At 45.3% G+C, this 24282-nt stretch overlaps 1 protein-coding gene across 3 annotated transcripts in view; it reads left to right on the top strand.

The window, feature by feature from the left end:
• Positions 1-6287: 6287 nt before the first annotated feature.
• APPL2 (adaptor protein, phosphotyrosine interacting with PH domain and leucine zipper 2) overlaps positions 6288-24282 on the top strand; it is a 53868-nt gene continuing 35873 nt past the window's right edge. For 2 of the 3 annotated variants that reach the window (XM_078449528.2, XM_078449526.2), the window contains exons 1-2: positions 6288-6524; positions 13404-13502. In XM_078449528.2, coding sequence (XP_078305654.2) covers positions 6471-6524; positions 13404-13502 — 153 coding nt within the window. In that variant the 5' untranslated portion in view covers positions 6288-6470. The remainder of the gene's footprint in view (positions 6525-13403; positions 13503-24282) is intronic. The other variant, XM_078449527.2, reaches the window with a different exon arrangement.

The following is a 24282-nucleotide window of genomic DNA, read 5'->3' as shown; positions in this document are numbered from 1 at the left end:
AAGATTGAAATTCTATGCTAGAGCAGGTGCAGGGAGAGGAGTGGGGGGTGGAGAAAGGAATAGATGTATGAGGAGTTCATGGGCACCATATGAGGACTGGGTGATTCATTCCAACGGGAATTAAGCAAGCAAGAGGGCAGAATACAGCTTGACTTCTGCATTTCCGGTTCCAACCACTGGCTGATGCCATCCCCTGAGATGGGGAGGAGGAGGAAGAGAGAGTGTGGATGGGTGAGGGAGGCAGGCTGGGGTGAAGGTGAAGCTTGGTCTGGGACATGGGGTAGACTTCTCATGCCTGGATCTGTGCAGTACTTCCCCCCTCCACCTTCTTCTGGTCACAGACCCCACCTCTTCTGGACACCATCCTTGGACTTAGTAGCATGCCCACCTGTGCACACACGGCCACAGCTAGTGGTCCAAGGAGTAGGCAGGTAGGTGTCTGTCCTCAGCCAGGATAATGAGTCCTTAACTAGGATCTTCAAACTAAAGCCGGGAATCAACCCGTTCCTTTCTAGTGCCAGAAGGGAGTCTGCAACTGTCGGTAGACATGTTTCTAGCACCTTGGAGACTCAGATCTGAGAAAGTGAAGCCAACAGAGAGATGAGCAGGGAGAGAAAGCCCTGAGAACTTTGAGCTCCCAGTTGGGGAGGTTTCCGCTCACCTTTTTCCTTCCTAGTTACACAGTCTAAGAAATCCAGTCTTCCCTTGCTCTGTGGTAATCTCTCCAGCCTTTCACGTTTTCCTTAAGCTAGTTGGACTTAGGTTTCTGTCTTTTGCGACTGAAAGAGTCCTGACGAATACAGGACACGTGGCTAGGTGCCCATGGAAACAGCTTGTGATAGACGTCACTCCCATATCACAGAGAAGCGAACCGAGGCTCAGGAAGGTTAGATAGAATCTCATGGCTGGCCAACCACGATGCCAGAACTCAGATGCAGGCCTAGCTCTAAAGTCGGGATCTTTCTGTGATATCATCCTTTCTTTCAAATCTGTTCATTAGTCTTAGCATTCTTTTCTATAAATTTCTATAAAGTTGAAGCTCTGTTTCAAATTTTGGGACATTCATGCTACCGAACTTCCACGTTTCTTGATTAATGACCAAAGGCCTCATAGGCCAATGATTTCTCGGCAGTGATTCCCAGGCTCTAACTATTCCCACTTTGAAAGTCACTGGTTGCAGAGGGCCTTAGTTGCTAATTTTGTGGAAGTCTAAAGTCAGTGACCTTATGAGTGAAACATTTTTCTAAACTTTGTCTTCTTTTATGAGTTCAAATGGAGAGTCAAGTCTTAATTCCCAGTGAGAGTCACAAGGATGTGACAACACACTGAGCCCAAGGCTTTGGAACTTGAGAACATTTCTCTGTGACCATTTCTTGAGCCTGATTCTCTGTCAATTGCCACACTCTCTTCTTTACCGAACCTTCTTTTCCTCCTATTCCATTAATCAAAAGGTAGTCTAAAGAGAATCTTCTCTGATTCACTGATCCTAGGGAATTATGGCAGAGACCATTGTCCCAAGTTGTTATTCTCCCTCTCTTCTTTCAATAGTAGAATCCCAGTTTTAAAAAAATATATTTTTAATTCAGATATAATTCGCATATCATGAAATTCATCATTTTGAAGTCTACCATTCAATGTTTTTTTTTAATGCATTCACAAGGTTGTATGATCATCACTACTAACTCCAGATTATTTCATCACCCCAGAATAAACCCCATAGCAGTTCCTCCCCATTCCCTCCTCCCCGCCGCCTCCCTGGCTACCGTTCACCCACTTCCAGTCTCTGCTGATTTCTCTATTATGGACATTCCATGTAGCTGGAGTCGTATGACACGTGGCTTTTTGTGTCTGGTTTCTCTTATTTGGCATATTGTTTTCAAGATTTAACCACATTGCACTTCACTCTTTTTTTTTATTGCCAGATAATAATAATAGTGTTCCATTGCATGGCTATACCATAATACCATATTTTATTTACCCATCTGTAGTTGACGGACATTTGGGTTGTTTCCCACTGTTTGGCTGTTACGAATAATGCTGCTACAAACCTCCATGTACAAGTTTTTCCGCGGACAGATGTTTTTAGTCTCTTGGGTGGACACTAGGAGGGCCTTGCTGGGTCATGTGATGACTTTATGTTTCACAATTTGAAGAGCTGCTCAACTATTTTCCGCAGTGATTGCTCCATTGTACATTCCCATCAGCAGAATATGAGGAGAAACCTTGGTTTTTAACTGGGCATATGGAGCCTAGAAAAAGGTCGACTTTCCAGCTTCCCTTGCAGTTAGGTACGGCCATACTACAATTAAGTCCTGGCTTGTGGGATGCGATGTGAGCAGAAGTGGTATGTGGGTGGAAGCATGTCCTCTGTTGCTCTGTCCAACCTGCTAGTTGGAAAGCTGACTTAGTGACAGGAGAGCCAGCAGCCATCCTGGATCATGGGATGGGACCGTGGGATGACTTTGGGAAGGGAAGCTGGAACAAGATTAGGAGGAATCTGTGGCTGACACTCTGGAGGCCGTACTAGGCCTGGACTGACCACCTGTGGACTTCTTAAATACGGAAGAGAGAACTTCCATTGTGTTTAACACACTATTATTTTTTTTTTTCTAATTAGTTACAGGCAAATCGAACCTTAACTGATGCCATTACTGAATTCCTTCAGTCACCGAGCAAATTATCACTGAAAGCCAATTGAATGTCAGGTTCTGAGCTTGGAGTTACAGAAATAAAGATGCATGAAGTGAACTTGTAATTTAGGGTCTCACAGTTAAGTGGAGAGAGAGGCAGGTAAATAAATAAGATGATGGGACAAATGCTACTAAAAGCATGTACCAAGTCTCACGGGCAGACGGAGGAAAGACAGGCAGAATCGGCATAAGGCAACTCAGAGAAGGTCTTCGTTTAGCCTACAGGCCCACATTGGCGTTTCCAAATTCCAGAAATCAGAATTCCTGGGAAATCTCAGAAATTCCTAATATCATAAGCTATTCCTAACATATTCCCAGTATTATAGGCTCTTTCCTCACTATTACGGCTATCCACAATTGTTCAACACATAAGAAAAATTAAGTCGGGTGGTATTTATGAAGAACCATCACCTCTAGTCATTATGCAAACACTGGGAGCCAGCAGGGAATGTTCCTGGGTGATACTTGAGTAACGTATCACTGATCTCCTCTAACAAGGCTAACAGCACTCCACTGCAGCTTGTGTCAACATTGTCAATTCTAGGATGCACTTCCTCTTCCAGGATTTGTTATTTCTTGGAACGCTGCTCAAAAGATGCATATACAGTATACTATACGTATAAACTTACTAATATTTATTTTCCTTCCAAGGATGATGCAGCAGCGGACAGAGAGACAGACAGACATGGCACCGGCTCCGAGCAAGATGGACTGAAGAGTGGCAGTCACTCTTCTGGCCCATGCTCCTCTCCCGATTCCCAGAAATGTCAACGGTAGCCTTCTACCACGTGCTCCCTTGTGGCCCGTGCCTCTCCTAGCAGCATGCTCATCTCTCTCTCTTTTTATTTTAATGTTTATTTATTTTTGAGAGAGAGAGAGAAAGAGAGCAAGCAGGGGAGGGGCAAAGAGAGAGAGACACAGAATCCGAAGCAGGCTCCAGGCTCCGAGCTGTCAGCACAGAGTCCAACACAGGGCTCAAACTCACCGACCACAAGATCATGAGCTGAGCCAAAGTCAGACACCTATCCGACCAAGCCACCCAGGCGCCCCAACCCTCGCAATAGTTTAATAGGGACAGAAACTTTTACATGAGACATTTAAAACTGTTCTCATGTTTGCATAAAAATTCCTCTTACATAGTTTTTCAAGGATTATCTGTTGAAAAGGAGGATACTTGGCTTCAGAATTTAAATGAGAGGCATAATAACGACAGTAAAATAAGTGGGAGACACAGTGTTTAACATTGAGCAGTCTGTATTTAATGAATGATTAGTTGAACTAATGAAAATGAATTAACACTTTGCAAATGTGTTGTATTCCCAGAGTTTGTTCTGTAACTCAGTTGGTTTGAATTTGGGATGCATTCTCCCATAGAAACAATGTTATAAATGATACTTAAGGGTCAAGAAATCCCACTAAGGCTGTTTACCCATAATGTAGCAATAAAATGTAAGAAAGTAATGGCATTGTGTAAGAATGCTTCAACATTTTTGAATACAGGTGTTTGAGGAAAAGTGACTTTAATTAGGAGACAGAGGAGATGGCACATGAAAAATAGCGTAGTGATTCCCAAAGGGATTTCTGAGCCCTTTCAAGGATCATGGAGGGCATTGTGACTTTTTTAACATCTATTTTCATATTAAAATATATGCGTTTCTGGGGCACCTGGGTGGCTCAGTCAGTTAAGCTTCCAACTTCGGCTCAGGTCATGATCTCACAGCTTGTGGGTTCAAACCCCTCATTAGGCTCTGTGCTGACAGCTTAGAGCCTGGAGCCGCCTTCAGATTCTGTGTCTCCCTCTCTGTCTGCCCCTCCCCCACTCACGCTATGTCTCTGTCTCTCAAAAATAAACAAACATTAAAAAATTAAAATGTATGCATTTCTTTCTCTTGGTACAATCTTATACTATTCTTATCAGCAGGATCATTATTGTTTGCCTGGTAGGCAATTGATAACTGTTTTGTTTTCAATTGGCTGGAAGGGTAGAAACAACGCAAGATGGAAGGCTGGGGGAAATTTCTCTTAAGTAATTGGGGGGGGGGCGCCTGGGTAGCTCAGTCGGTTAAGCAGGGGACTTCGGCTCAGGTCATGACCTCGCGGTCTGTGAGTTCGAGCCCCGCGTTGGGTTCTGTGCTGACAGCTCAGAGCCTGGAGCCTGTTTCAGATTCTGTGTCTCCCTCTCTCTGACCCTCCCCCATTCATGCTCTCTGTCTCAAAAATAAATAAACGTTTAAAAAAAAGTAATTGGAAAAGAGTTGTAAGAGATGAACATGTCATAAACAGCAAACAAGTATTTATCACATGTATCAGTATTCAGATTAAAAAAAAAAAAGATGTACTATGCTCTTGAGAGGTTTTCTATTTACACAGGGAGTGAGCTCTACACGGAAAGAAAAAGCACCACCTGGTAAGACGCCTTGGGTGTCAATGAAGGAGGGGGCTGTTCAGAGTAGGGAGTGATCTTTGGGGCCAGGGAGGAGGAAAGAAGAACTTGAATCTGGCCTTTGGGAGAGGATTTCAGTCAGGAGAGGGCTGGGAGAGCGCAGGAGGTGAAATTAACTGAACGGTACTTAACAGAATATATAAGGAAAGGAAGAGACATGGTTTGAACATGATACCTAAGGAGAAAGAATACGGTGGGGAAATGGATGCTGGATGATTTCCCCCATGGAAGCTGTACAACGGCTCAGGAAAAGTTGGTGCTGGCCAGAGCCAACTAGGAATAATGGCCTTAAAATCTCCAAGGGACCAGGCAGTACGCCACCAGAATTTCACAGGTGTTTGCAACTCAGGTTGTGCCTTAATATACCTAGGTGTTTCTATAGCATTTGTGTAATTTTATCATATCCTGCCTGTTGTTTCTGGTAATGCGTTCTATTAGACAAACCCCACTGATTCTTAAAGAAAGAACTTCTGAAACCCTTGCCTTTGGGATAAGAAGACATCAAGTTCCGTTTGCCAGTACTCCCCACTGCTTCCGTCTCTTCTTCCAATACCTTTCGTTGTTGGACCCTGACCAAATCACTCATTCTCTGGGGCCAGCTTTCTTACCTCCAAATGAGAATCGAACTATATTACCTATTCCTTCCAAGTCTAAAAACTAGATTATGAAATTTTCCAAAATGACAAATGGCTACTTCTGAAAAACACAGATGATTCCGTTATCCATTTTCTTCTCAAGAATTAGGCGACTCTGCGCTCAGAGCTGCTACGGGGCCAACGGGATTTATCTAGAAAAAAGTGGCGTGGCAAGCGTAAGCTTTTTCCCTCCAGTAAAAAAGCGGCGAGAGTCGCCGCGGCAAAAATCTGTTCGCTCCTATCTCCTTCGATTCAAAAGTCTTCTGGGCAACCACAAGTAGATAAAACCCTATCGTTCCGCTCTCGAGGTGTGGTTTGGGGCGCTAACGACACGGACCAGCGTTAAGCATCCGGCTCCCTAACCGCAGACCTTAACACCCGCGGCCAGCACTGAGCAGCCGGACCCGCGCGAGGCTCTGCGGCTTCCCGTGAGGTGCGGTGCGGCGGAAGCGGGGCAGCCACACTTCCGGTGGCTCACCCATGCGCTCGCCACACTTCCTGTTGATTCAGCCCCGCCGAGGGTTGGGCTGGGAGGAGGGCCGGCGGGTGGGCGGGAGGCTGCGGGGGTGGCGTCCTGTGGCCAGGCGTGGGCGCGCGCGGGGCCGCGGCGGGCACGGAGCGTCAGCCTTGTCGCTTCAGTCTCGAGCACCCTCGGCGGCCGCGCCTCCCGCCCTGCGCCCTCCGGTCCGGCTCCGCGCCACCATGCCCGCGGTGGACAAGCTCCTGCTGGAGGAGGCGTTGCAGGACAGCCCCCAGGTACCTCCCGCCGCTCCGGTCACCTCGCCCGGGGGCCGGAGGCCGGGGAGGCCCCTCAAGCCCCGGGATGAAGGCCTGGAGCACGCGGGGTGGGCCGGCCGGCCGGGAGGGGGCACCCCTCAGGCGGGGCTGGAGAACCCGGGGGGGGCACCCCACGGCCGGAGTCTTTGTGGCGCGACCCCTTCCCAAAGTCAGCTGAAACTGACGCTGCCCGGCCTAAACTCCGGCTCCCCCGCTTCGCTGAGCGCCTCGGGCAGATAATTTAACCTTTTTGTGCTGCAGTTTTGTCATCTGTAACCCAGGGGTAATAATTGTATCCGCCTGGTAGAGTTGTCAGAATTAAGTAAGGGAAAGCCTGTCAGGTTGTTAGCGGGTAACGTCTGGTAGAAAAGAAGTAGTCAATCTTAGTTATTATTATCCCCGCTACTACCACTGATGGGATAGGTCCTGGTGGATTTAGGGCCAAGATGGGAGGCAGAGAGCCTAGATCTCTTTCTCAGCGGTACCCTTCGGCAGTTTTCCCATTTGTCAAGAGAAAATGACAGCACCTGCCCTATTTGTGGCACGGGGGAACTTCATTAGCACGCTCGAGATGGAAGTTAAGTCCTTTGAGTTGTGCAGATGAAAGGGGCTGCGTAAATATGGCAGAGGAGTGCAGAATGACATTAGTTTATAATCCAATGGGCTTCTCTTCAGGGAACTTTTGTTCTCCATTAGCATTTCCCCAGTTTCATATCCGCTCTCCTGGTTCTGAGTTGTTTAAAGAAGTCTCTTTATGCCCAGGTGTCTCAACTCTTGAAAAATTCTTATGATATTAACCTGTTTTCCTTCTCTTTTCGGTTCCTTTCCTTTTTCTTAGCGGATTGAACTCCTGGTTCAATGACCTTTTGATGGACTTAGCTACACCCACTCTGCATCTTGCCAGTTCAGAATAAGTAGTAAAAGGGCTGCGTGCTTAGTTTTCTTCTGCCCTACCCCCCCCCTTTTTTTTTTTTTTTTTGGTCTTTAGGTAGGCAAGTGAGAAACTTGATCAAGCTGTGACTTTTTTTTTTTTTAATTGGCATCCGCTGGTCTGATTGACTTTTCAAAGGGCTCTTTGAAGGCTTCAGACTGGTGGCATTTTAATGGGACCAAAGCTCTTTGGAGAAGTCATTTTGTGCATCCTCACACATGGTGTGAGATGTGAAGATAATAAGGTAGAATTTAGGATTTCCATTTGCTTTGTAGTTGGAGAAACAGTGCAAAGATCTCTTGCTTTCCTAACTGATCATGGTGATGGGCTGAGCCAGGTCAGAGAGGTTGTACTAACTGACTCTCCATGTTGCTGGTAAGTCACATGCTGCATTTTTGCCTCTCGAATAAGTGAACAGGCACAATTTCTGAGTCATTTACAGGGTTTGCTCAGCAGTGAGGCAAGCAAGTCAGGAAACCTGGGTCCTGATTCTTGCTCTCCCACTGACTCGTCATGTGACTGGGGCATGTCAGCCATCTCCATCCTGTGACTGAGTCCGTTTTCTCATCTGCAGAATGAGGGACCTGGAGCAGATGACCTCTAAGGGGCTTTCGAAGCTTAAAATTCTATCATAGTGCAAGGTTTATAACTTTGAGCTTGTTATGTGAAAGAGGAGGTTGTGTGGCATTGCCCTTCCTATGTGATGTTCCTCTTCACGTGGGGAAGTTGCTACTGCCTTTGGGAGTTGGGTGTAACCCTGCTGGGGTTCTTCACGAGGTTGTTCAGTGGAAGCTAACTTTCAAGAAGGTCTTTGATACTCATCAGAATATATTTATTTAGCAGTCTTACAGGGGGCATGTGCCTAAAGCGGCCTTTCTTCCAAGGAGACTCATAGATTTGGAACTGGAGAGAAGCTAATCAGAGTCCTTCGTTTTATGTGTGCAGAGTAAAAACAGTAACAAATCCCTATATCACGCATGCATTTTGTGTGCCAGGCACCATTCTAAATCCTTCACCTGTATTAATTCACCTTCATGTTCCCGACAGTCTTTTGAAGTAGTAGGCTTCCTATTAAAAGTACCAAGGAGCAGAGAAGTTAAATAACTTGCCCCAGATTATACACACTGCAGTGGCCGAGCCAGGATTGGAACCAGGGAGTCTGAGTATATTGTTCAAGTTGACCCAGCTACCTGGCACCTGGATTTTCGGTCATCGGTGACCTAAAATGTTTTTCCGCTGAAAGGAAAAGGTCCTGAGAAACCATCTATCGTTTGTTTGTTCTAGTTTTCTGAAGAGTAGTTATGAGGGTTGCCGCAGCAGCCTGCGCAGGATTGATTAGTGAACACAAAAGCTTTTGTATTTGAACTCAGTGACCCAAGAAGAGCTGAATAGCAGTTGACCTCCCTTAGACACATCTATTCATTTCCTCCTTTTTAGTTCTGCGGGGTGTATTGTAAGACCCCGTCTGTGCACACACACGTTATTTCTAGTTACATCTGATATGTGAGATGCACAGTGTTTTAGGGACTAACATACTTGTCTCCATGGCCGATTACAAGCCTCGGCTCCTTGCCAGGCTCTGCTAGATGCCGGGAATATAGTGACATGGTGAGAATGCCTGCCCACCACTGGTGCACAGTCTGTTCCGGGAGACAGATAAGGACTGATGCGGGCAGCTGCAGCCCCCAGGGGCTTACTGTCTTTTGTGTGATAGCGCGCTTTTGAGATAAGGTGCAGACAAAGGCACTATTGCTCGCTGTTTTCTTGATTTTTGTTTGTTTCCTTTGCCCTTGGCATAACTGAAGCCCAGAGAAAAAGACTTAGTTCTGAGCTTATGCACTGAGTGGCCCAACTGGGAACGGCGGTCCTTGACCAAGCCAGGCTTTTCTTTCCTCAAGCAAGATGCCTCAGAACAGCCTGTGGTTATGTCTTCTTTGTGAAGAACAGTGCATGTATTTTACAATCAGAGTTATTAAGGCTGTGCCGTTATATAATCAGATACTACTCTGGAGAGTAAACCATGTCTGGGACTCTTTTATTAGGGAACAGCCAGTTTCTTTAAGATGGAGGGGTGATGTGGAGCTGAGGCTGTATCCTTGGAGTGTCTGGTTTGGTTTTTCTGGCTGGACATACTCTTAAGAGTGCATAGTAGAGAAAGGATGGGATTGAAATCCTGATTCTGCCTCTGTTACGTTATGCAGGTTACTCAACCTCTCTGAGCTTGTGTTTTGAGATGTGTAAAATTAGAATAAAAGTAATTACTTAATGGGCTTCTTATGAAGAATAAATAACGTGCTAAAGTTATTTATGCCTGCTTGTCATAGTCACGCCATAAATGATTGCTGTTATCTTTATAAGTGACACGCACCATCGTCTTTCAGACTTTTAAGTAGAGTCTTTGATGTCTGATGTACCTGTGCCTGGTGCTTGGTCTCATTCCTTATGACTAAGAACATTCCTGTTGTTCCAAATATAAATTTAAGCAGATATGGAGCTGATAATGTGGATATCAAAACAGTGCCTAAGATAGCTGGGTGTATTTTTCAGCTGTGACCATGACCTAGTTAAATTAGAAAGACTGGATTTTTCTTGCCAGTGCTAATGGGGGTCATGGTAAACATGTCCAGAGTGTAAGGAAACAAAACAAAACTCTTCTGATACAAGTATTTAGCAGTTATTATAGGTGAGAGCGTGGCAGTAGGATGACCAAAGGGAAGCCAGCTCCAGGCAGGAAGGACTTGGGCTGTGGACCACAGAGCATGCCCACTGGTAAAGCTCAGCCTGCTGGGTGACAGGTACAGCCTCCTGCGGTGGAGGAAGCATGGCCATCGGTCCAGACAAACCTGGATTTACATCCCAGCCCTGCTGCTTCCCCACCACGGGAGGTTGAGCAAGTTTCTTAACCTTGATGAGCCTTAGTTTTATTGTCTGTGAAAGGGGTTACGTATCCATGGTATCTGTCTCCTAAAGTTGTTGGAAGGATTCAGTGAAATAACAAATATTTAATGCCCACCACAGTGTCTCACACCTAGGAGGTACAGAGTAAAGGAGTTTTCGTTTTTTTTCCTGTTCTCTTTGTGGAGGACATTAACACAAGCCTTCTCTTTTCATCTTACCTATCATTTTCCACTCAATTTTATTCCTGAGAGTTTTGAAAACAAGGAGTAGGACTTGACTAAATGGATATTTATAGTATTTTAAAAAATTAAATATCCTCAATCCAGTTGTATCATTCTTCTCAATATCCTAGACATGGTAGGTACAGCGAAGAAAGATACCAGGATCATAATAGACATGGGTGAGTTCCTACAGCATTGACACCATGACTACAAAAAGATGACAAGGTCCTTCACTCTTAGATAACATTTATAGATAACCATTGCTGTGGTGTTAAAGTGAAATCATACACAGACCCGTGCTCCTTCCCTTTCCGAGTCTCCCAGAGGCTTTGTCTGTAGCTGCTCTCGGTATCTTCAGCAAACTCTGCTCTCAGTTGACAAAATGAAATCCTACGTGTAAAGCCTCTATTATCTTTAGTAAGTAATCAGCGCTCATTATCGTCATAATCAGCGTCATCTGCTGTAACTCTAGGTCACACAGTAGTAGGCACTTTATGTATATTCATGATCTCAGTAACCCTGCAAATTAGTGTCAGAGCTTGAATTTGGACTCAGCACTGACATGGTCCCCCAAGGTGCTCCCAGGTCCTTTGAGAGGTGCAGCAGGCTATAAGCTCCTGGAGAACATAGAGTCGATTCTGATCACCTTTGAATCCCAGTTCCCAGCACAATGTTTTGTCAGATATTAGATGAAGGCAGAGACGCATGCATCAATGAATGAATGCAGTCTTTTTTTATTTTCCAAAATAAAAATTATATTTATTTAATTTTAAGTTTTATTTATTTATTTTGAGAGCGAGAGCATGAGCAGGGGAGGGGGAGAGAGAGAGAGAGAAAGAGAGAATCTCAAGCAGGCTCTGTGCTGTCAGCGTGGAGCCTGATGTGGGGCTTGAACTCACCAACCTTGAGATCATGACCTGAGCTGAAACCAAGAGTTGGATGCTTAACTGACTGAGCCACCCAGGCGCCCCTGAAAAAAAGTATATTTTAAGAAGACAGAATGAAGAGTTCTAACCCAGTGTTTTTCACCTACTGGTTGACATCCATGAGTCAATTATGAGATACAGTGAGTCACAATCATGATTTTTGTTTACAAATGGAATAGAATAGAAATCAGCGCGTATGCGTACTAATGACGAACATTGGTAAAATGTGTTGCGCACCGTCGTTTTTCATTTTAAAAAGTTTGATGGACTCTGCTTTAGCACGCGAATTACGCACTGTAGGAACTCTGATATTTTGCTGTCATTGAGAGCTTTTTAAAAACCTATCCGACATCTTCCTTATTCGTTGCCTCTGGTCCCTCTGTTAAAAAGGACTGATAGTAAAGAGAGTATACTGGTCTCAGAGCAGGTATTTTTAGCCTTAAAGGCCTCAGGCAAAGCCAGGACAAGTGTGTGTTACTGTGAAGTGTACCAGAGTTTGTGGAACAAGATCAAGGGCAGACTGAACCACCCAAACGCCCAGATAATTGAGGGCGCTTGGAGGCCGGTTATTGCTCTCTTACCTGAGCTGAGAAAAAGAAGGAATTGAAATTCATTTTGCAGGGAAATGATGAGCCATAAGAGGATATTCTTTGTAACGTGCTTTGATACCATCTTATTAAAAGCATTTCTGTAACTCACTGTTCGTTCTGTGCCTCATGGGTTATTCTCAGAGATTCCATTATCCCTGGCATAATAGTTTAAATTCCCACTGCGCTGGACACAGTAAGTAAAGTCCCCTGAGTAGATATAGTCACTTATGTGACACCTTGATACTTCTTTAGATGCCATCAATATGTAAATACTTCTTCAGAGTTCGCCATGTGTCGGGCTCTGTGCATAAGAACGGTAGGAAGTACCTTTCATCTGGTGACATTGTTCAGCTGCTCCAGGGCACTGAGTGGTTTAGTCTTCGTAAAGGGAACTGAGTTCACGTTCTTGTTAAGTTGCTGTCTCGGTGTTGTGCCCAGATCTGCTAGTGGACCCAGGGTAGATCTGGAAATGTCCTGGCTATGACTTTTAAATTGGTTGAATAAAAGACGACAAAAGACATGAAAATTGACCATAGTGTCTGAAGAGGAAAGAATGACACACTCCTGCAAGATGCCCAAGACTGCAGAAAACCAGACAGATGGCTGGCTGTTGGGGTGGTATACTGCTGGGCGTCCACACCCCAGGTAAACACGCAGGCCTGACGTCGTGTTCAGTTTATGGGCTGGAAAGGAGAAGCTGCCTTTTTACCTCTTTTTTTTTTTTTTTTTTTTTTTAATTTTTTTTATTTAATTGCATAGACTCTCCTGATGCTTGGGTAGGGGCTAAGTTGAAACAGTAATAGTGCTGGAGTCTTAACTCTTTAAAAATTGGCTTTCCTTCTTTGGCCTCGACACTCGAATTCTATTGTTTGTCCCTGCGTTGCAGTCTGAAGGATTAGAAAAGCAGTTCTAATGCCTTTTTTTTTTTTAAACACTTATTTATTTTTGAGAGAGCATGAGAGGGGGAAGAGCAGAGAGAGAGAGGGGACACAGAACCTGAAGCAGGCTCCAGGCTCTGAGCTGTCAGCCCAGGGGCTTGAGCCTGCGAACCTCGAGATCATGACCTGAGCTGAAGTCAGAGGCTTAACCAACTGAGCCCACCCAAGCGCCCCTAGAAAAGCAGTTCTAAATGAAAGCTCCAGAAATCAACTCTTCCTACTATCATCAGTAAAAGAATGAAGCCAGAGAATAGGCCCCTTCTCTGTCCACGTTTCAGAGGTGTGTGTTTTCTACCTCCTCTGTAACTTTTCTACTTAGAAATCAAGTCGACTTCATTTCTTCTTTTCTTGTAGACTCGCTCTTTACTGAGTGTTTTTGAAGAAGATGCTGCCACCCTCACGGATTATACCAACCAGCTGCTCCAGGCAATGCAGCGCGTCTACGGAGCCCAGGTATCCACAGCTGCGCCCTCACCTGGGCGGGGGGAGTAGGAGCCCTCTGCCCTCCTCTTGAACTTCTCTCAGGAGGTTGAGGAATTTGAGTCAGAAAAACACCATTTAAAATTTGGAAATAAAATCAGAATTGCTTCCGTTCACTTTCAAAAACCGAGGACGATCTGTTTTCATTGCTTAAGAAAGAGGGTAATTTTCCCGTGACTAGTAAAACCAGTAGAGAAGGACCATGTCACTGGTTTTAGTTTTGTTTTTTGTTTGTTGTTTTTTTTTTTTAATTCAGCCCCACAGGGAAACATTTGAATCTCCTCTTCCTACTTGTGAATGCGGGAGGTCAGTATTCTGAGACATGCTCTTTGTCTTTCTCCTAAATGGGAGTCTTAGATGTCAGTGCAGGCGGCTAGAGAGGCTCTTTTCAAGTGCTTCCTCTGAAAAGACTTGAGTCACACTTGTGAAACTGTTGGGCGGCTTCTTTGTTTTGGGGAACAGATCTCTCTGACTTGCAAAACAACGCAAAATAAATTGCTGAGTAGCAAAAGTGAATCTTTTCAAGATCAAGAAGTGTCCATGTATGTTACTTTCTCAGGGAAGACTTGCGAATTGCTTAAAATGTTGAGTGTCACACATCAAAATATGGCAGCCGATGCTTTTGAGTATTGATTCCTTGCCGACTTAAATCTGTGTGTGTTAATGTTTCTTTTTCTCACTAATGACCTCTAAAGAAATGCCACATTCAGTATATAATATGTATACATTAATAATAGTGTATAGTCAGTTATTATTATTATATAGCTCTTAACATTCATATATGATGATTTGTTATTGTCATTGTTTTATTAGTGCTTGCCATCAAGTTGCTTACATTTGGGGTGGAGGACAGAGAAAACAATTATCTAAGAGTGTTTGCACCACTAGGAAAGGAGGTCACCTAACCCTGAGGAATTGTGCTCAGCACCCAAAGAGAGGATGATGGTGGTCGTTGACATTGACTGAACATTTCAGGACTTTTACATGGATATTTCGTTTAAATTCCCCAGCAACTCTGTGAGATGGGCACTGTTGTCATTGTCCTCATTTTATAGTTCAGGAGACTGAAGGATTCCAACGACCAGGACCATGACCAAGTGCACCCTGTTCATACGTGGCAGAGCAAGTCCGCCTGAAGCCAGAGCCCAAACTCTCAGCCACTGAGCGTGGGGTGGCCTGAACTAGAAAGTGGCAGTAGAGGTGGAAAGAAGTGGATGAAATTCAGAGGTGTTTAGGAGGCGGGTTGGTGATTGATTGGATGTGAAGGGGTCAGATGTGTAAAGGATGAGTCAGGAATGATGTCTAGGTCTTTGACTTGAACAATAGGGTGGATGGTTGGGAGCACAGAGGAAGAGATGGAAGGGGTGTGTGTGTGTGTGTGTCAGGAATGACAGGGATGCCGGTCATAATTCTTTCTTGAAAGGCTGATTTGGGATGTCCAAAGTGGAGAAAGAGCTTGTTGAAAGTTCAGATCTAGAGTTCAGGCTGGAGATACAGAGTTGCAAACTAGACTGTATTATACAAGTGCAACTTAATTGGAACTAATTATAAAACCCAAACAAATCATGTGCTTTTGTGTGATTTTACTTATTTGGCTGAGACATTCAGAAACTGGGGACATATTATTTTGATTTTTTTAAACCCTACTTATTTATATTGTATGTTTTTATGTTTTTCTCTACATAGTCAAAATTTAAGAAAATAGGATTTTTTTTTTTTTTTAAGTTTATTTCTGAGAGAGAGAGAGAGAGTGAGCATGAGCGAGGGAGGAGCAGAGAGAGGGAGACACAGAATCCAAAGCAGGCTCCAGGCTCTGAGCTGTCAGCACAGAGCCCGATGCGGGGCTCGAACTTGTGAACTGTGAGATCATGACCTGAGCTAAAGTCGGACGCTTAACCGACTGAGCCACCCAGGCACCCCCAAAAATAGGATTTTTTTTTTTAACTGGACTTAACACCTGAACTTGCTGTTCAGTAATTTGAATATCGTCATTAAATGATTTACCTCTTGTAAAGGTTCAGGATCCCGAAGACTTAGGGACTGTGTCTCTGTCACTTCAAGAGTCTCTGTTCTGCCTTTCCACGTCTGTCAGTCATTTACTTGGAGATGTCCAAATGCTTTCTTTACGTGTTTTTTCTTTTGAGCCAGAAAACTACATTTTGCCAAAATTAAGTGGGTCGTACATTCCAAGAGTCTGTACACTGGCTTTTCATTCACACCACATGATCAGCACACGGGTCCTCTACTGGCCAGAAACCGTTCCTCCTGCCTCGGCATTTCCTGCAGCAGAGGCTCGCGGGAACGGCCGGTCAGTGGTGCCAAACTCAGCGACAGAGCCTAGCAGCGGCCGTCAGCATCCAGATCGTTTGGGTCAGCGTCAGTTGGTTTCCAGGTCTATTTGAACTCTTAGGTGTTTTGTTTTGTTTCTTTTTAATTAAAAAAAAAGAACTTTTCTGACCCTTTGATCAGTGTGTGTGTGTGTGTGTGTGTGTGTGTGTGTGTGTGTGTATACACATGTGGATGATGTGTGTGTGTATAGTAATGACCTATCTGTTTTCATTTAACTTTTTCCCCGAGTTGTGTTTTGTTTATTTAACATTATTCCTTACATATTTTATACCTAGACATGGCGGATTAAATTAATAGGGTTTTATAATCTTTTTAACAACACAGGCACTTAGTAAGATGCTTTTTTATTATATTTAAAAAAACCAGATTTATGCAGCTGATAAAAGATAAATGTTTATGAGAGATACTTTGAATCAGACCAGTTGGTAAATTTCTGTATTCTGCTAGGAGGAATGCCCTTGGACCTCAGTTTTAGAAAGAGGAAGAGTGAGAATAACTAGAGGAAAGTTATGGGAACAGTTTTGCTGATTGTAGCTGCTTTGGGGGAAATGTTGAATTTTGACTTAAGCAGTAGAATGAAGCCGTGGTCTCTGAGCTGTTCTCAGCAGTTTATGCCAGTCCCTGAAGTCACATCTGGTCTCTTAACTGTCAGATGTGCCTTTGCACATTGTGAGAACTAAGGACCTCATTGTGAGTCATTTGAGTGAAGGGAGCAGCACTAACACAGCAGAGATGGGTTACTTAAAAACATGTGCTGTCCTGCAAACTGTTGGCTAACTACCTTGAAAATCTCCATAATGTCTGAATACATGCTCATGTACACGTACTCGGTCAATCTCAAATTTTGCATTTAATACATTTGGTATACAGAATAACATATACAATCAAGTAGATCTGCCATAATTTTGTCTCTTTCTTGGAGAGGTTAAAAATTTTTAAGTCTCTGGGGTGCCAGGGTGGCTCAGTCGTTGTTTGACTCTTGATTTCAGCTCAGGTCAGGATCCCACGGTTCGTGAGATCGAGCCCCGAGTTGGACTCTGCACTGACTATACGGACCCTGCTTGGGATTCTCCCTCCCTCTCTCTTTGCCTCCCCCCACAAAAATACAAAACAAAATAGTAGGCTATTAAGTTTTGGGGGAATTAAAAGATTTTGGGCTGCATGGTGTAGGGTCGGTCCCTCTAACCCCTCCGTTGTTCACGGGTCCAGAGTATAGAGATATCAAGTTAAGCAACCTAACGTACCTACTGGGAAACAAAATGAGAGGAGTGGACTTCCAGGAGTGTGAGCTTGTAATAGGGATGGGGATGGATTTGGAAGGCAGGTAGGGTCAGAGCTGCGTATTTTAGTAATAGAAATAAATAGTAGTCTCCATTTGTTGGGCACATAAACATACCACACACCAGGCTAAGCATTTCCTTTGTAGAGTCTCATTTAGCTTTCACAAGAAAGGAGCTACTCTAGCATGTGTTTGCAGATCAGGTTATGTGGCTTGCCTAATGTCACAGGGACACAACTGGAATTTGCACTCGGGTCTTTGACTCCAAAACCCGCACTCTCACTCTGAACCACTGCACTGGACTCTTTGGACGTACCGGTCTCCGGAAGTGGCGGCAGAGGCTACGGAAGTAGGAGCGTTCAGAGGTTGTTCCTGTCATCGTAGAATAACCCCCACTCTAGAACAGCCGAACCGCTTTGTAGCACGGTGGTCCCCCTTCAGCTGCGGGCTCGCTTTCTGAACAGTTTACCTGCGGTCATCGGCAGTCTGGAAGCAAGCGCTCCTCCTCCCGACACTTCACCACAAGGTCACTGGTAGCCTAGTGCTACCTCGTTCGCCTCACTTCATCTCCCCTCGTAGGCATCTTATCATCTCACACCGCCACAAGGAGGGTGAGTACAGCACGAGGTATTTTGAGAGCGAGAGAGAGAGACCACATTCACGTAGCTTTTATTACAGTATACAGTTGACCCTTAAACAATGCAGGGGCGGGGGCGCTGACCCCCACACCGTTGAAAATCCTCATGTAACTTTTGACTCCTCCCAGATTTAACTACTAACAGCCTTCTGTTGACCAGAAGCCTTTCAATAACATAAAGAGTCAACTGACACATATTTTGTATGTTGTATGTATCGGATATTGTATGCTTACGATAAAATAATCTAGAGAAAAGAAGATGTTAAGAAAATCACGAGGAGAAAATACATTTACAGCTCTGTATGTATTGAAAAAAATTCATGTAAGTTGACCTGCATAGTTCAAACCCATGTTTTTCAAGGGTCAGCTGTATTGTAATTTCTCCATTTTGCTATTAGGTATTGTTAATTTCTCACTGTGCCTAATTTATATATTAAAGCTTTATCGTAAGTACGTACGTGTAGGAAAAAGCATGGCATATGTAGAGTTCATTGCTAGCCACTATTTCAGGCATCCACCGGGGGTCTGGAAGTGTGTCCCCCATGGAAAGGGGGGCCCCCTGTAAGTTAGAAGTGGGAGCCAATTCCTTGTTGGATTGGTCTTTATGCATAATTGTTTTTAGTCAGTGCGTAGCCCTGAAAAAGTCAAGTTGATGTGGATATGACAGGGACTGAGGAAAAAATATGTATGTAGCTTAAGGTGTAAGGGAGCAGAGAGCCTGAGTGGTCTCTGAAAACAGCTTTGGAGACCTGGAATCCTGCATTCGATTTGCATGGAGGGCCTACAGCTTTCCCTCATGATGGCTTTGAAGGCTTTCTGATTGGGGTCAAAGATGATTCTGGGTGAGAGTCATTCACTTAGGTACAGGGGTTAAGTGTTTGGCCTTGGACTCAGCAGATCTGAGCTCCAGTGTTGGCCACTTGCTGTGTGATGTTGGGCAGGTCCCTTATTTGCCTGAATTTCCTTATCAGTTGACAGAGGCCGTAATAATGGCTGCCTCATCAAGTTGTTGTGAGGGTTAATAGAGTTTACCTGTGAAGTTAAGATCAGTTCCTGGCACGAAGGCCTCTGAGTGTTAATCATCTTTTTTATTTATTTATTTATTTATTTATTTATTTATTTTTTATTATTATTTTTTTTATTTTTATTTGTGAGAGAGAGAGAGAGAGAGTGAGAGAGCATGCGGGGGTTTGGGGGGTGGATCTCAAGCAAGTACCACGCTCGGCTCAGTACAGAGCCCAGTGTGGGGCTCCATCCCATGACTGAGAGATCCTGACCTGAGCTGAAATCAAGAGTCAGACACTTAACCGGCTGAGCCACCCAGGCGCCCCTGGGTGTTCATCATCTTTGAAGTCTTATAATAACAGTACTCGAGATGGCACGTTACTCTGGGACTCTTATTTGGGTTAAATAGGAGCCTGGCCCTCTGATCCTGACTTTCTTAAAGGAGCAGTTTATACTTGGTTTCTTCCCTGTGTCACTTGATGCTTGATACTCACTCTTCAAGCCACCTGGGTCTGGCCTCCCTCTTCACCTTACAGTGGGGGCTGCTTAATGCCTTAATCATACCCTCTCCACCCTCAGGCCCTGGGTAGCACCTGATTCTTTAACAACACCCCTCTTAAAGCAGTCTTTCTTTGGTTCCTGTGACAAGGCCCCCTCTGGTCCCCTCCTAGTTCTCTGACCGTCCTTCTAGGTCTTTCTCCTTTCCTGGCACCCTGTTGCTGCCTACCCTTAAGTCTTGGTGTTCTCCAAAATCCCATTGGAACCCTTCTCTGTTTAGTCTCTATTTGGTTCCAGGGCTAAGATCACTTCAGCAAGCCTGGCCATCTCAGAATCTGTTTGTAGTCCTTGTCTCTGGGTCTTTATTGCAAAAACATTTGCCTATTGGTGCCATGGGAGTGAGTGCTCAGCTCTTTCCTGATCCATCTTCCTGCGTGTAGGGAGGTGTCTGCCCCCCTTCAGTCCCACCTCTACCCTACAGCTAAATGAATCACTTCCAAACCTCCCTTCCCTCCCTGTCTTCAGATGTTTCCGTGGCTCCCTGTAACTGCAAGGTGGAGATTAAACTCCTCAGCAAGGTATGTGCAAAGCGCTTCATACTTCATGAACTGAGTATCAGCCTACTCTTCTAGGCTCATGTTTGGTTTTTCCAGATTATGCCAGACCCTCTACATGTCTTGAGACTTTGCTCTGCCGTTCCTGCTGCCAGGAATCCCCATCAAACCCTTGCCCTGACAAATAGCCTTTCTGGCTTTAGGACCTCACGTTCGAGGTCTCTGGCACCTTTCCTTCCTTCCTTTCTTCCTTTCCTCCCTTCCTGGCCAAAGCACAGCAGCATGCCCGGATGCCCCATACGCTTGTTGGTCAGATTGCTTACGCTGTAGCGAGTGTGAAGTTTTCTTGACCCTCTAGACCGTGAGATCCCAGAGAGCAGATTCTACAGATTAATGTCCACAGCCTCAGCAGGCACCCCTCACAGCCTGCCCCCCAACACAGCTTCCTGCCTCTGTTCCCCACGCTTCTCACTACTTCTGTGTGCGGCCCAGCTCGAGGGCTCCTGGACCCTGGCTTTGTGGTGAGCACCATGGTGACAGAGACTTCCCCCTACCGGCTTGCCAGCAGCATTGCTGAGATTGAAGCAAGTGCCTCCGTTGTGACTTCGACCCCAGTGGATTTCCTCTGCCCCTGCTCCCAGCCTGTCCCTTGCTAGTCACCGTGGCTATGCCACCAGCAGAGGCCTTTGGGTGGCTTGGGATGACAGTTACAGTTCTGTAAGCACTCTGGGCCACTATGAGATAAACATTCCTTTGCTAAAAGCTTGGTTTTCCTTTCCTTTCAGGTTTGCTCACCACTGCTATTTTCTGCCTTGGCAGGAGCCATGGAAGTCCTATTTAATATAGGAGATGCTGTCAGTCATCAGTTTGTCAGGTTAGCTTTTTTAAGGATTCTCATGGGCATCAGATACCATAGATAATAGCTAGAGAGCGGTTCCAGAATGTCACAGAAATCTTACTCGTGGAACTCCATTTAGAGTCTAAATTCTAGGCCACCTCTGTTGCCGAACCACAGCTGGTCAAGTGTGGGATTAATGTTCCTATCCAAAGGCCCGACAGGGCTTGGAAATAGCATAGCGTTAAAAACTTGGGCTCTAGATTGCAGGTCTGCCAGACCTGAGTGGAATCTTTGCCTTGCCATTACTAGTTGTGATTTTAGAAAGTAATCCCCCTTTTTGAGCCTCTGTCTCCTCATTTGTAAAACAATAATGATAATAGTTCTTACCTCCCAGGTGCATTATAAGGATTAAATGTGATACTGTTTGAAAAACGTTCAACAGCCCTCTCAAGGACCCAGGAAAGACTGAATGTTAGCAGCTGCCTCTATTATCGTCATTACTAATATTTACTCTGCACCCAAGCTCCAGTTTTGCAAGCCTTCTGCAGAGATAATGGTGTGGGTTTACCTTACAGGGTGTGGATTAATTGGCCGATGTTGACAAAGCATTTCATAAAACCTTTGCGTACGATAGATTAAGTGTGAGTAAGGTTAAAGTTGGTCTAGTTCAAAAGATTTTTCATGGGATGTGCTCTGTACAGAAGTTCACTTCTTTTCAGGGCAGGTGACAGCCCATTTTGCACCTGTGCTTTGTTCCCAGTGAGATCGTACTGGCAGAACAGACTCTTGCAGCCTGCATCCACACACATCTGAAAATACACGGCATTTTCGTAAGGTATTTCTAGGAGAGGCTCGGCAGAGCTCAGTTGTACACGGGAGTTCCAGAAAGCAGCGGCTGAGTGCTGTGCGTTGTGCCCCGTCTTCCTGCTGTGTGGGTGGCCCACGGGCGCTCCCTGCCAGCCTGGGCAGTCTGACACTGGCAGCATTCAGGCAGGTTTTCCCACTACACTTGGAGCATTTGCCACCGAGCTGTAGAGAGAGGAATTCAAGTAGTCCGTGGTTCCTGCTTGTTTGGAAGGCATGGAGGGTAGTTATCATGTCTGTTGACCAGTGTCTAAAGGATACAGGTATGGGGGAGTAATATTTTAGACTTAGTTAAAATAAAGAAAAGAATGACTTGAAGGAGTAGAAGATGTTCCTTGAATTGGAAATACTGTAGCTTAATGGAGAGTCTCCTGAAGGGTGGGTCTTTGGAGACGTTTACCATCTAAAGCAGCATCAGCAATTTACACCCTTGGGCTGGCCTCCTGTTTCTGTAAATAACTGTTTAAATTTTTTTTTAATGTGTCTTTTTTAGAGAGAGAAACAGAGTGTGAGTGGGGAAGGGGCAGAGAGAGAGGGAGGCACAGAATCTGAAGCAGGCTCCAGGCTCTGAGCTGTCAGCACAGAGCCTGACGTGGGGCTTGAATTCATGAACTATGGGATCATGACCTGAGCCGAAGTTGGAGGCTTAACCCACTGAGCCACCCAGGCACCCCTGTAAATAACTGCTTAACTGAGGGTAGCCACACTCATTCATTTATGTCTTGTTTATGGCTGTGTTAGGATTACAACAGCAGAGTTGAGTAGTCACAGCAGAGACCATATCTCACAAGCCAAAAATCATGTCTATCTGGCCCTTTATAGGAAGTTTGTCAACTCTAGGCTAAAGCATAGGCCTCAGCTCTTAGCAGGACTTGGGATCTTAGAGAGTGGTGTTTAAGAGCGTTGATTTTAGAATGGGACAGACCTGGGTTCACATCCCAGCCCTGCTGCTAACTAGCTGTGTGACCCTGGGCAAGTGTCTTAACCTTTCCGTTCCTCAGTTTATTCATCTGTAAATTTGAGTTAATAATCAGAACCTACCTTATAGGGTTGTCAGAATTAAATGAGGTAATGCATGGAATCCACTCAGCGTGGCATCTGTCACAGATTAAATGCTGTCAGTGTTAGGTGCTGCTGTTAGGATGATTCTGTGAATCTGCAAATCCCAGTGCACATGATGCTATCCCTAGGCAGATGCCAAAGTAGCTTGAGCAAATCGACCCTAAAGCCTCAGCTACTAACTCCAAGAGGAGGAGCAAGGGATTTTCTGATCTAAGAGGCTCTCAGCCCACAGAGTGGGCCAAGACCCGCGTTCCTGTGCACACTGACCTTCCAAGCAGCACTGCTGAAGATGCTCAACAGGCAGTGTTTCATGGCTGATTGTTTCATGCCTGTCCAGTCGATATTTTATTGCCCCCTCCCCATTTGTGATGTTTCCTTGTAGGGTTAGGAAGTATTTTCCCGACTCCCTGATTCCAAGTATTGCTTTAAGCTGGCGACTTAGAGGAGTCTTCTAACCTTGATTGTTCATTCATTCATTCATCACGCTTTCATTGGGAGCCTGCCTTGTGCTGGGAGCTGTTGTGTGCCCCTCCCTAAGTGCAGGGCTTGGTACTCGTGCAGGTGCTCACTTGCCTTGCTCTTGGCCACCAGCTCTGGATAGTTTTGAAAGGGATGGCATGCTGGTAGACTGCCAAAGCTGAGAACTTTTATTATATTTGTTTGATCTTATTCTGGGGAAGAAGAGAGCCATGTTTCAGGGTCTGTTAATAACTGTTCCTTGAGGCCGATGAAGGAAGTCAAGGAACAGGTTGGCTAGTTGTCAGCAAAGGGGGCTGAAAAAAGTAGGATTAGGGCTCTGATGGGGCTTGCAAAGGAGAACCACGGTAAAGAAAACAAGCTCCTGCAGAGTTCAGGCCTTGCCTCTAAAGGAATAGTAAGCCCAGGGGAATTAGAAAGTAAGTGAAGGCTAAGGCCGAGGCTGGCCAGTGCCCTCCCCTCATTCTCTCCAGGTCAGACCCTGTGGCTCTGCCCCTCTGTTAGGAGTGAGTCCTGAATCTGAAGACAGGCTTTCACTGAGTTTTAGAAACGTAAGACACGCTTTCTGGGCTGAGTGCATCGATGGTGGGAGGCTAGTGATGGAAAACTGCCCTGTTGCCAGAGGTTACAGCGATAAATCGGAGAAGAGGAAGATGAACAGTGGGGGCCAGTGAAAAATGGCACAAAACAGGCCTCCTGGGATGTCACAGCTGTGCTTCCATGTTGCCATCCGGCACTACTGACCTAGTAGTCTTAAGTTTGCTGGATCTGATCATGTCACGGTGCTGTTGAAATTCCCATTGCACATAGAGTCGAGGCTAGCTCTGGACCGTAGGCCTGCGTGCCCTCACGCTGCCTGCACCCCAGCCTTGTCTTGCTCCCACTCCTGCACCCCTGGCTCCAGCTACTCTGCTCCGTAGCTCTTCAGACTGTGCATCTTCTCTCCATCCCGGTCCCTTCTGGAAAGCTGATTCCCATCGCTAGCTCCTAGTCTGTCTTCAGTGTCTGCTTAGAACCTCTCTTCCTTGGAGACCATCTGGGTCCTCTTGTTAGAGCCTCCTAACATGTCCGTGATTTCCTTTGCAGTTCTCATCATGCTTGTAACAATTTTTTGATGTGTGCTTCCTCAGTGAGAAGATCACGTCTTTGTTGGATATTGGGCACAATATAACTGTTTTTATACTGACCAG

This window comes from Panthera onca, chromosome B4 (genome assembly GCF_046562875.1).
Source record: "Panthera onca isolate mPanOnc1 chromosome B4, mPanOnc1 haplotype 2, whole genome shotgun sequence".
Classification (NCBI taxonomy): Eukaryota; Metazoa; Chordata; class Mammalia; order Carnivora; family Felidae; genus Panthera; species Panthera onca.
Note: the sequence above shows the minus strand (reverse complement) of the source record. Positions and strands in the feature narration are given on the sequence as shown.